General features: G+C 32.4%; 1 protein-coding gene across 2 annotated transcripts; it reads right to left on the reverse strand.

The window, feature by feature from the left end:
• Positions 1 to 7,870: 7,870 nt before the first annotated feature.
• LOC133677441 (25.3 kDa vesicle transport protein SEC22-1-like) lies at positions 7,871 to 12,439 on the reverse strand. Of its 2 annotated transcripts, XM_062099510.1 has the most exons (7): positions 12,239 to 12,439; positions 12,040 to 12,108; positions 11,510 to 11,732; positions 10,639 to 10,799; positions 10,377 to 10,523; positions 9,367 to 9,443; positions 7,871 to 8,311 (listed from the first exon to the last, which is right to left on the reverse strand). In XM_062099510.1, the coding sequence occupies exons 3-7, from the start codon at positions 11,695 to 11,697 to the stop codon at positions 8,228 to 8,230; spliced, it is 657 nt and encodes a 218-aa protein (XP_061955494.1). In that variant the 5' UTR covers positions 11,698 to 11,732; positions 12,040 to 12,108; positions 12,239 to 12,439; the 3' UTR covers positions 7,871 to 8,227. The 2 variants fall into 2 exon arrangements, with proteins under 2 accessions (XP_061955494.1, XP_061955486.1); XM_062099502.1 differs by lacking the exon at positions 12,040 to 12,108 and having other exon boundaries at positions 12,239 to 12,438.
• Between the last annotated feature and the right edge of the window lie 230 nt (positions 12,440 to 12,669).

Below are 12,669 nucleotides of genomic sequence, written 5' to 3' on the forward strand. Positions count from 1 at the left end.
CATGAGCATAGGCTTCCAAGCCCAAGCACAACTGGTTTTTTCTTATTAAAGCCATGCCAAAGGAAAGGTTCTCTCAAATTGACAGTCATTACTTTAACATTTAAAGCCAACAAATTATATACCTTGTACAACTTTGACAAATTTTTTTGTAGTAAATCTTTCATTTAATTAGGATATATTAGATGTAGGTTAACAATATACAATTTTGTATACGGTAACTTTGCAGATCTAAAGGCTAAAATTAACTCAACTTGTACTTGGAAATTCTACACCAAGAGAAAGTAGGTTTTTTCCTCAAAGCTCTATAAGTTTATCATGGAATTAGAGCCACAATTTTGAATATTCATGTGTCTTTTGCTCTAAAGCATAGTTCAATTCTTCATCCTTAATTATTCTTTAAGAGTTCCCTCGATATCATGTCACCAGACATGTCTGATGCTTCCTTGATTTAGTTCAATGGCAAAAACCACTTAGCCTGGGTTTTTTTTAATTAAAAGCAACGGTTTATAGGGCTATGTTAATGGCAACAACCTTGCTCCTAATAAAGACAGACTAAGACCTGTACGCTAAATGGGAAGTCAAGGATGCCCAAGTCATGGCATGGATTATTGGATTTATAAAGCTCGTACTTGTCTTTGACCTTCAACCCTCAAAGACTACCACTGAGATGTGGACTTACATGAAGAAGTTGTACAGTCAACACAACATTGGTTGATGGTTCCACCTGACTTGAATTGGTGACACTTTAACAGGGAAATCTCTCCTTCAAGATTTTTTTAATCTAGCTTCATGAATCATTGGGATGAATATATTGATGTTGTGTATGCTACCTTACCATCTAAAGACCTTAGTTTTGTTCAATCTATTTATGAAATTGCTAAGAGACTAGTTTCTTATAAAACTAAGATATGGATTTGAAAGCACCTATTCCAATCTTATAAACTGAGAGCCTATCCCCTCCCTAGATGCATGTCTTAATAAGTTGTTTTGTGAGGAGCAGTGTCTTCATACTTAAATCACTATAGAGCAACATAACTCAATCTTTTCTCTTGTTCTCTTGGCTTATACAACACAAGGTAAGTCAATAAGTAGGGACATAAATATTTTCCAGTGCTTCTGTTGCAAAGGATTTGGTCATTTTTTTTCAAACTGTTCTAAAAAACCATGCAACTACTATAAAAAGGATGACCATATTATCAAGGAATGGCCTACCCGACCCCTAAAAAAATCTGAAATGGCATATTCAACCCTAATTGGCTCTTCTAGTGATAGTTGATATGTGGATACAACACCTATGATATAAAATGCTACCAGCCTTTTCCAATATATGATTGTTGAAATGATCCAAAAAATGATCATTTATGCATTATCTAGTTTAGAACTCTCAGGTAAATATTTTTCTACATCTTCTCCTTGGTATTTTGATTTTGCAACTTCTAATCATATGACAAATAATGTTAAGTCTCTTACTAATGTGGACAAATATTTTAGAAATCTTAAGATTTATACAATTGATGACAGTTCTTTACCTATCATAATAACTGTGATGTTTCTTCTTCTTTAACTAATATCTTTTCCTCTCCTAGCCTTGCAACCATTCTTGTTTTTGTTTGCTAGTTAGTTGAAAAGGATTGCAAAGTGGAATTATCTAAATGCAGTTATGTTATGCAAGATCAACAATTAGGGAAGATGATAATGAAGGGGGCTAAAATGAGACATCTTTTCCTTCTCCATTTACCTTTATCTTCATGATTCTCATTACCTTATGTCACTTATAACTTTGTTTATATTGATTGTCGAACATGGCATAAACATCTCGACATCCAAACTATAATGTAATTCATGATTTGTTTAATTATAGTTTACTTGGAAATACAAAGTCACCATATTTTAGCGTTGTTCAATTTAAATATAATTTTTGCAGGGTTTAAAAGTAAAATTTTACCATTTCCTACCCACATACCAAAAGTACTCCAACCATTTGATATAATACACAGTGATGTATGGGGCACGACAATAGTTATTCCTCTGGCTTCAAAAGTATTTGTCACTTTCATTGACGACTATAGTCGATTCACATGGATTTGTTTTTTGCGTTCTAAAAGATATGTATTTTTTGTTTTTAAGCTTTTCCATGCACATATTCAAAACTAATTTTCTACCAACATGATAATTCTATGACTATCAACATAGGAGTAGAGTGACATGAGGACACCCCACCTACGCTAAGCCTTAAACATACTTATCATAAAAAAATTATATAATATACGCAACATCTCGTAAACTTTCAAATGTTCTTTAAAATCAATAAAAACAAATAATAATCCATAATACTTATTACAATATCAAAATCCAAAGTCTAACTAAAACACTGTAATAATTGAACACTCTAAGATATTAAAACAAAACTAAAAGGAAAGCCTCGTCGAAACAAGCAAGACATACCAACAAATGAGGTAACATATACTCTCAACAAGTTAACCTGCTAATAGAAGCTAAGAACCTGAAAATTAATATTAATAAAGAGGGGCGAGTTCAACTAACTCGGTACTAAAATAACATTTAATATACATCATAGATGCAATAAAAGTATAAGAACTAAAACATATATTTACATACATATTAAACATAATAGCATATGGAAGTTGAATAAAAGTCAGATAACAGATAATAGATGAAACCCTAAGGTTCTGATAATAGATGAGGTTTATGGCCCAATAACTATGAGAGGATTAGTCACCACAGGTTGATACCTCACTCACCAGCTAGGTATACAACCATGCATATAAACTAACTACTCTACGTTAGTTAAAGTTTCTAACAAGTATCTCAATATCAAAACATAACAAATATTCACATATTTATAAAATTAAATGAATATCATATCGAATAGAATTTAATTTAACTTAATATAAATGCAATTTCAAGAGTAGATAAGTACTCAGAAAATAAAATAACATATATAATAATTCAAGAAATAATCAGTTGTACTCATCATCTAATCAATATATTCATATTTATATTACATTATATTAAAAATTATCCCATTCACTTGGAAAACGAGAAAAGACAACAGATGCAGAACTAAAGACTATTGAGGATCTTTAATAGGAATGTTAGCATAACCTATAATAGACATGAAAATCACTAAAAAAAATGACTCAAAACAGATAACATAAAAGATCTTAACTCTAACATTAGAGACCAAAATACAATTATAAAACCAAAATAGATCCACTTGATTGATCCTGAACTTATCCCAAACTGATCGAACATAAAAGAATTGATCAATTGCCATTTCTCAATCAACCAAAAATAAACCAACCGATCAACCAACACTATTAGGCCCAACCAATTGGCCATCATCATCAAGCCAACTAGTCAGCCGGTTCAGACTAATTAGTCGATTGATTCATCGAGATTCCAGAATCCCGATATTCTAATCTTTTAAAAATTATACAGATCCTCAAAACCCAAAATTCTTATCCTCACTTAGTTCATTTTAATCCAAAATTAACATCATAAACATCAATTATACCTTTTAAATCATCCATATATCAAATCAAATCAATATACTAAACATTATAGAAATCCTAAAACATTTTTTTAGTCCATTAACTATTAAATCCCCAATTAAAAACAACAGAAGAGGAAGTCATGATACTTATTTTTTCAACCCTTCTAAAACTTAAAAGTTGAAGTTTAGATATAATTGAATTTTTGGTATATTTAGGAGAAAGGTCACAGCAAGGGAGAGAAAAAGTGAATAAGGGTAAATCAATTCTCGAGTATATAGGTTAAGTTGGGTTCTTGGGTTTGGGTCTGATGGCTAAAACATGGGTCTTACATTGACAATCAAGGTGAGTAGATATCTCACTTGTTTCAGGAACTTTTACAAACACATGACATAATCTCTCAATCATTTTATCTTTTAACCTCTCAGCAAAATAGGGTGGTTAAAAGAAAAAACCATCACCTTCTCGATTTTGTCTGCACCCTCTTATTAGAGTTATTTATGCCCTCTTGATTCTAGTGTGAAGCCCTTTATGCTATTGTTAATCTTATAAATAAATTGTCTTCTCTCTTATTGCACCATAAATATCTTTTCACTCAATTATTTGGTCATACTCTAAATTATTCTAACCTTTGTACTTTTCGTTATGTGTTATGTTCACCTTTCCACACACAAACACACAAAACTCATTAATGGAGGAAAGGAGGAAAGCAACTTCAAAAGGGCAAGAGTTCTGATATATTAAATGTGCTTTTCTAAGATATTCTATACAATTGAAAGGTTTTCTTTGTTATGATCCAAGTATGTGTTGTATTCAGGTTTCTAGAAATGTAATCTTTCTAGAAAACCAATATTCTTTTTTCACTTACCATGCTCCTATTTCCTTTTTATTTTTGTTTTGTCCATGTTTACTAATCATCCTGCAAATGCAATAACTTCTAAGCCTCTTCTAGTGTACCAACAATGACCTCTCTGCCCATACACTTAGATTCTGGAACCTCTTGAGTCCACTCCAACTAATCCCCCAACTATTGATCTTGTTCTAATAACTTCACCTACTCGTTTTAGACATAGTACTCATGTAGGTTTTGTTTCGATACTCGTTTATTTTTTATAACCACCTTGTCTTCTATAATTATTCCATCAAGTTATAAACATGCAATGATGTATGTATGTTGGCGAAAAGCTATTGAAATAAAACTTTTAGCACTTGAAGAAAACCATTCTTGAGATGTTGTTCTGTGTCCCCATCTGTGAAACCTATTGTGAGTGATTGTTTTTTATTAAGATTTTTTATGGATCCATAGACCATTACAAGGCTCGATTAAAAGATATTGATATCAAGTAAGAGTATGGCCTACAGTATGATGAGATATTTGCACTGATAGCTAAGATCACCATCGTGTGTATAATTATAACCCTTGTCACCTCTTAATCCTGGCCTTTACATCAACTAGATGTTAAGAATGCATTCCTATATGGTGACCATAAGAAGAAAGTTTAAATGAAACTTCCTTTTGGTTGTCCATTTCATCACCTACTGATGTATGGAAACTAAATCATTCTCTGTATGGTTTGAAATAGGCACCGAGAGCATGGTTTGAAAAATTTTAAACCAACATCCTCGGCTTTTCATTCATTCAGAGTCAATATGAATCCTTTTTTTTTTTACAAAAAACACCTAATGAGATAGTTGTCCTCTATATTTATATAGATGACGTTATTGTCACTGATTATGATACGGTGACCATCTTTAAGATTAAAAAATTATTGAATCTATTTTCCATATGAAAGATCTTAGGCAACTCATTTCTTGGGGTTAGAAATTTAAAATTGGCTTTAAGGTATCTTCTTAAATTAAAAGTATATTTAGGATTTGGTTTAATTAACACGACCCACATACAATTCCCATGGAAATTAATGTGATGAGGGGGAGCTTCTTGAGGATCCCACTCTCTATTGGAAGCTAGTTGGTAGTCTTTTCTACCTCACCATCATTCGACCCGACATCTCTTATGTTGTTCACACTATTAACAAGTTCATGCAAGCCCCTTGACATCTCCACCTTGTTACTGCTTGCCACTTCATTTGATACATCTTTGGTACACCTAGTCGTAACTTATTCTTTTCTACTAGTTTTTTAATCCAATTACAAGCCTACTGTGATGCTGATTAGGAAAATCCATTACCAGATGATGTTTGTTTCTTAGCAATGCTTTTATCTCTTGGAATTGTAAGAAGTAGGATTCCATCTCTAAGTCATCCATTAAGGCCGAGTACCATGTCATGTATGCTGCCTGTTCCGAGATCATCTTATTACATGGTCTTCTCACAGAGCTTGGTTTCTTCCACATTCACCTTACTTTGCTAAATGATGAAAACATTAATGCCATCTAAAATTATAAATTGCTGTTAACCCTATCTATTACGAGTACACGAAGCACATAGAGGTTGACTGTCACTCTATTCAGGAGGTCTTTGATCACAAAGTTATTACTCTTCTACACATCTTCACTACTCAACATATTGCAAATATCTTCACCAAATCCATGACATGTTAGCACCATCATTTTCTTGTTAGTAAATTTATACTTGTACATTTACCAGCATTAGTTTGAGGGAAATGTTAAAGGAAAGTTTTTTTCAAATTGACAGTCATTAGTTGAACTTTTAAAGCCAAAAGATTTTATACGACAACTAATTTCTTTGTTATAAACCTTTCTTTTAATTAGGATATACTAATTGTAGGTTAACAGTAGATAATTTTGTACATGGTAGTTTTGTATATCTATAGGCTAAAAATCAACTTATACAATTTGTACTTTTTCTATACAATGAGAATTCTCCACTGAGAGGAAATAAGTTTTTTTTTTTTCAAAGCTCTCTAAGTTTATCAAGCTAGGTACATGGACATTGGCTAGGAAGGCATATGCGTTTGGATCCTTTTTAAAGGATTAGGCATGTTGAGCTACCTAAGCTAGTATACCTGGCCTGTTTTTGTTTTTAATTTTTAATTTTTTTATTTAAATTTAAAATTATTTTGTCCTTAAAATTAATTAATTAAAAATATTAAAAATATATAATTTAATTAAACTCTTAAATTAAGAAAGAATAAAATTTTATATTATTTTATTAAATGACATGTTTTTGAATAAAAGTATATCAGTTTTTTTATAATATTAACAAACCTTTTATTTTACATCTCATCATGATTATTTTTTTAAAGAAAATTAATCAGTTACTTTTCTAATAGGTTTTTTTTTTGCTATCATAAATTAAATAACAGTTATTTTAGAAAAATGATGTTATTAAATTCAATTGGATCCATAACTTAAGTCATGAGCATGATGTATTAGCTTAGGTTGACCCAAGTCTATTAAAAATGTCGTCCCATTTATTTTTTCTTAAAATAATAATTTAATTTACATTAATTTTGAGTTCACAGTCAAATTTCTTCTTGCAAATAGAAAAGATAATAGCAATACTTGCACAATTTATTTTATATTTTTTAAAAATTTGGTTTGACTTTAGTGAAGCACGACCAATACTGAAGTTACGATCAGTTATCTAGCGATATAACAAATTCAATTAAACTTTATATATAATTATTTAGTCTCTACATATCAAACATATTAATTCAAAAAACATTTAAAATATATTCATTTATAAGAAAATCAGAAGAATATATGAATAGTGAAAAGTAATAAATATAATCCGCAAGAACTTATATATTGAAATGTATGAATATTAAAGTACCAAACCAGTTTTCATCAATTTAAATTTTTAATAAACATATCCCTCAGTTTGAAGCAATAACTGATTCTTTTAGATGCAATCAAGTTAAATATAGGAGACTCGCAGCAGCATCTGCTGAGGCTGAGCAGATAAAATGGTTTCCAATACACTCTCCAACCACATCAACATATTAACATTAATATATCAACACGTCAAGTTATCAACCACATCAACATGTATTTGATGAAATCTAATAAGAACAATCATTAAAAAAAAATCATTACACACTTGAGCAACAAAAATAAAGGTAAGGACACTTGTATATATAAAAAACTTGAACACTAAATATATAATAATCTCTTGTTATTGTGGTAAATTGTTTGTTTATGGCTGATTAGTGGAAGCCATCCGGAGCATACTTCTCCAAGGATTCAAAAAAGGCATTAGAGCATGGATTGGAGCCTCGCATGCCCGGTCCTCGCATGATTCCTGGTAATAAAATGAGGAAGAAATGTCATTCTCTTTCAGCAGAAAAAGGGAAGCAAATCCATGTCGAGTATTTTTACCATTCATGGGCTGCAGTACACGGCAATTTCAATGTAATCTAGAGCACATATTGGATACTGATGAATTATGGATATTTATAAGGCCTCTATAAAGTGTCGAGAATTCGGAAAATCCTCAAATTTAATCCAATATATTTTGATCCTTGCCTAATTGTACGATAAAGGGTTTCTCTTTCACATTTCATATTTTGTTCAGGTGTGTACATAAAGAACTAGAGTCCTTTTAACTAGCGCGCCATGGGCAAAAACTAGAGTCCACTTTGAAACATTAAGCCTTCATGTGCGTGTCCAGTCCCCAATATGAAGTCTCTGAAGTTTGAACTTGTACCACGAACACAGGCAACTGACTGCAACGCAGAGAAACCCAGGAAAAACATGCAACATTTCTCAGAAACCACAGAAGGCCATTGGATCACCAGAGCTTTGTTTTAACCCAAAAGAGGAGGAAGACAACTCCTAGCACAATAGCAACAGGGGCCCATTTTCGAATTAAGGCCTGCACTCAAATCGTGTAAAGCAGATCATAAGTAAATTTCAAGTGTATGTACTACATGCAGTTATGTTTCAGCATTTGTCAAGAACTAAGCAGCAACCAATGCCAACATTTATCACAAAACATGTATAATAAAGAAAATTATATTAAAACAAGCATGGAGAAAATTTTAGAATTCCAACAAGACCTATAGTTAAAGCCCTTCAGGAAACAATCCTGAAACCCAATTCTATCTGAAAAAATTAACCAAAAAAATATACTCTATCTGAAAGAAGGAAACTAACTACTATCAAAGGTAAAGCACAGTGCATAGAGCCTAACGTGCAAATCTCGCAGAAATAGTGGAGCACCTAACTGATTTTAAGAACATAAACCACATCAACCTATTCTTCTAAAATCTTTTTGGTCGCAATCCCATGGTGACAATAACAAAAAATAAAATAAAATCACGGGATCAGTCTTATGAAAACAAAATATAAAACACTTGAATGTATCACAGATATTCTAAAACCAGTTGTTTCCTTTTAAAGGACATGAGAATGATTCTTCGTTTAACCATAATATGCCAAATGGATCTCAGTTCCAGATGCTTTCCACAAGACTCTATGACACCAACACTAGGATAAAGTTCACTGCTATTTGAAAAACAGATAAAGGCCACTTGTGCCCCAAGACTTCTTCAAAGAATTGTAAAGAAGGTAAAGAAAACAAAGGCCCTAGAATACATGACAACCTTTTTCATGAAAACCCTTTCATACAATTACTTCAGTGTTTCCAAGAATTTGAGCGTGCAACCTTTTGGCAAATAATAATTTATGATTTCAATAGTACTCAAGCAACCTTTTATTTCTTTATTTTGATAGGTAAGAATTTGCAACTCAAGTGGTACAGATTAAATTTAGTCATAAAAAACCTCCACAATATATAACCAAATGGCCTCCAAAAAAAGGCCAGCTGGTAAAGAGCACATTGGATAAGAGCATACAAATTGAGATCAAGTTGCTGAAGTGTCAGTTGGATTAACATTGTATGTTAACTGCTTAGCAAATGAAACTAACCTGTCGATTCAAATCTCTTGCCTTTTCAGCATATATGCGAGATTCTGATGTTAACCGACTTGACATTTGACTGACCTCTGCATTTTCACCAAAGATGCAAGAGAGAATTTTGTGAATATATCGAGAGGGGGGTGAAAGGTAAGAATGTAGCATCTTTTATCCAAGTGAAAGAAAGGAATGATTAAAACACAAATGATGAGGCAAAAAGCAATTGATGATTGTAGCATGTCACTCACATGTAAATACAACAAACAAGTCTTATTTCGCCAAAATCAAATATAGAAGAAACACGATTTGGTTAAGCTTAATAATTTACGAATTCAGAGCGGTTTTTTTTTTTGTGCATTACAACCTACTTTTTAAACTAATTTTCACCTAAAAAAGATCAAATTGATTTTTTAGGTGTTTTTTTAATGGTTTTGATGTGCTAATGTAAAAAAAATCTAAAAAAACATCATTTTAATGCATTTTCAATTGAAAAACATTTCTGAAAAACAATCTGCACCACAATACCAAACACACACTCATTGATAAAGAAAAAAGTTCTCTAAAAAGGGATAAATATGATTCCCTGCAAGAGTTCATATATTTGGTGTTCTATCCTTGCAAAATAATGGCAAGCCCCAAAAAATATGGTTTGAATACAATTTCTAAGTGGAGATATGTGACCAAGGAAAATAGGTGATGCATTTCACCCTACATCAATAAGTTCCTATTACTTTTGTCAGCTTCATAATAATCAAAGGACTAACTTATTGAACAAGGAAAATGCATACATCTCTATAGCATATAATACAGATACCAGCTGACATCTCTAGAGCATATATAACATCCACATAGCTTGTTAGTATATCCCAGTTGAGCATGCTTATATAATCATCGCCTAATCTAATTAATACCGCATCTAAACATATATAAAAACTCATAAACACTAATATATTCATTTCAAGTATAGACATGGATCATGTTTTACTTGCACCATAATCATAAAATCGATCGATCAATCTTACGGTCCAGCTTTTCACCAACACCCAAAACTTCCTGCACATTGCGAGTCATTATTTGGTGGACTTCATACAGCTCATCATTCAACTTTGCAACGTTCCGCTGGGTGCGGGTGTCCTGATACAATTTCTTTGTTTTCTGTATGAAAGTATCTTAAGAACATAAACATGAAAAACAAAATCAATCCTAGTAGAAGTGCCAAAGAGAGTGTAAAGGAATTTAAATATCTGCAAGAACAATTTTATTTCAGTAGGACTAAAAACTTACCAAATTTAATGAAGGCATATGGTCTAGCAGCAGTTTCGATTTGAGCCCCATTGACACGTTCAAATTCATTCTTAAGGTCTTCCAGGTATTGAAAGGCAAGTTTCTTAGGATAAGAGCGGTCACACATAGTAAGGTAACAAACACGTCCTTCAATGATATAACTACTCAGGTGAAGGAAAACATCTAGTCTGGTTGACTTTAAAAATAATAAGAAAGCAGAAATCATGGAATAAGTTTTACAAGATACAAAAAAAAAAAAAAAAAAAAACCCATAAATCCCACGGTTCAAAATTCAGAAAAAGGAACAGACCATGTGAATTGATAGTATCAAGTAGCATAACATGAGCATAAATTAGGTCATTAGGGAAACATAAATAAGATTCACAAGCAAGCTTACAAGTATTTAACTGCACATATTAAAGCTAACTTGCACTCTAATAAAACAGATGGGCCAAATGACCACATAAAGTTCAATGAAAAACCATTAGCACGTGGAAAAACAAATACAGATATGCAGGTACAGCTGCTTTCACAACCAGAACAATACACTTATGCATATATATATGATCAGTAAGAAATTCGTCATTTTTTTATGAGTTCTCTGCAGTGTCATTAAACTGTTAACAAAAATCCAGTAACATATTGGACTTCTGGGCATAACTAATAAGAGATTGCATGATTATGCCGTAGGTGTAGAATCCTTAACGAGTTGGAGGAAGATAAACTAAAAATAGGAAAGTTTAAGACAAGTTTACGCATGCTTAGCAAGTCTAATGAAAATGTTTAGGAGCAATATACATAAATGTCAGGCTATCAAGAACAAACTTCCAAAGGTTATGAAATGAACAAATAAAAATAAATTGCAGGATACTGGAAAACATAAGGACCAGTTTCAACGGACATCCTCGATGCGTCATTGTGGCCAGATGCAAGGTTCTTGAAAAGTGCCTTGACCTGCTGCTTGTACATTTCAGCATCTTTCACATCACGACCATCATCCAGTCCCTCTGCTAGCGGAAGTCCATCAGTAACACGCGCGATCATTGTCAGCTTCACCATCTTTACTTCTTCACCCCCTCAGATATACAAAATAACTGCATTATGTTAAAAATAGAAAACCCAGATCCATTAGAGGCCAAACAAGCAAATTTGATCAAGATTCTGTCTTCAAGACCAGTATTTAATTAAAAAAAGAAGAAGAAACATTCCTTAAGCTAAACTTAACATCGAATTTAGCATCAGGATGTAAATTATCTGAAATCTAAGAATTGAATCGTATCCATTAAAGTATGTTCAACAAAAAAAAAAACCGTGATTCAGTTTCTGTAATTGCCTTCTATTTTTAAATATATAAAAAAAAACAAGTGAAAAGCCATTATTAGAAGGAAAGAAAAAACTCACAGCAGAAACAAAACCTCCAACCTTCCTTTTATAACTCAACATAAAATAAACAAGATCCCTGCGATCTATCTTCACGAACCGAACAAAAAAAACCCAATTAAGACCCCATGAAACAATGCAATCACACGTTTATAAACCCAAACCGAAACCCATCAAATCATAATTCAAATGAGCATGCAAGAAAGATAGAAAGAATTACCTGATTATAGCATGTGGATTTGTGGTTTCGGTTTAAAGGATCCGAGGAACAAGAGACTATGATGGTGAAAATATATGTACAATAATAAATAAATAACAAAAACGAAAGACAGATCGAAGAGAGGGCAGTCGTTATATTATTAAGGTAAGCTGCAATTTCTATCTGTCTGTCACGAGTAATTCGAAGATGGTACACAACACGAAGTAAATACGAGGATCTGGTCTTTCTAGGCTTGACCCAGTATCTGGTATTGGGCTTGAGTAACAAGGGTCCATGAAAGTGTATCACAGCGCCGACTTTCGTGGACACCTCCTTTCCCTGGTCTTAAACCAAGCCATCAAATGCATGAACGCTCGCATCTTTATATTTTAGATTTAACAAGTGTTTTATGAAATAGAAATAACTAGTTGCATGCTCGTATGATGCTGCGG

This window comes from Populus nigra, chromosome 1 (genome assembly GCF_951802175.1).
Source record: "Populus nigra chromosome 1, ddPopNigr1.1, whole genome shotgun sequence".
In the NCBI taxonomy this organism is placed as follows: Eukaryota; Viridiplantae; Streptophyta; class Magnoliopsida; order Malpighiales; family Salicaceae; genus Populus; species Populus nigra.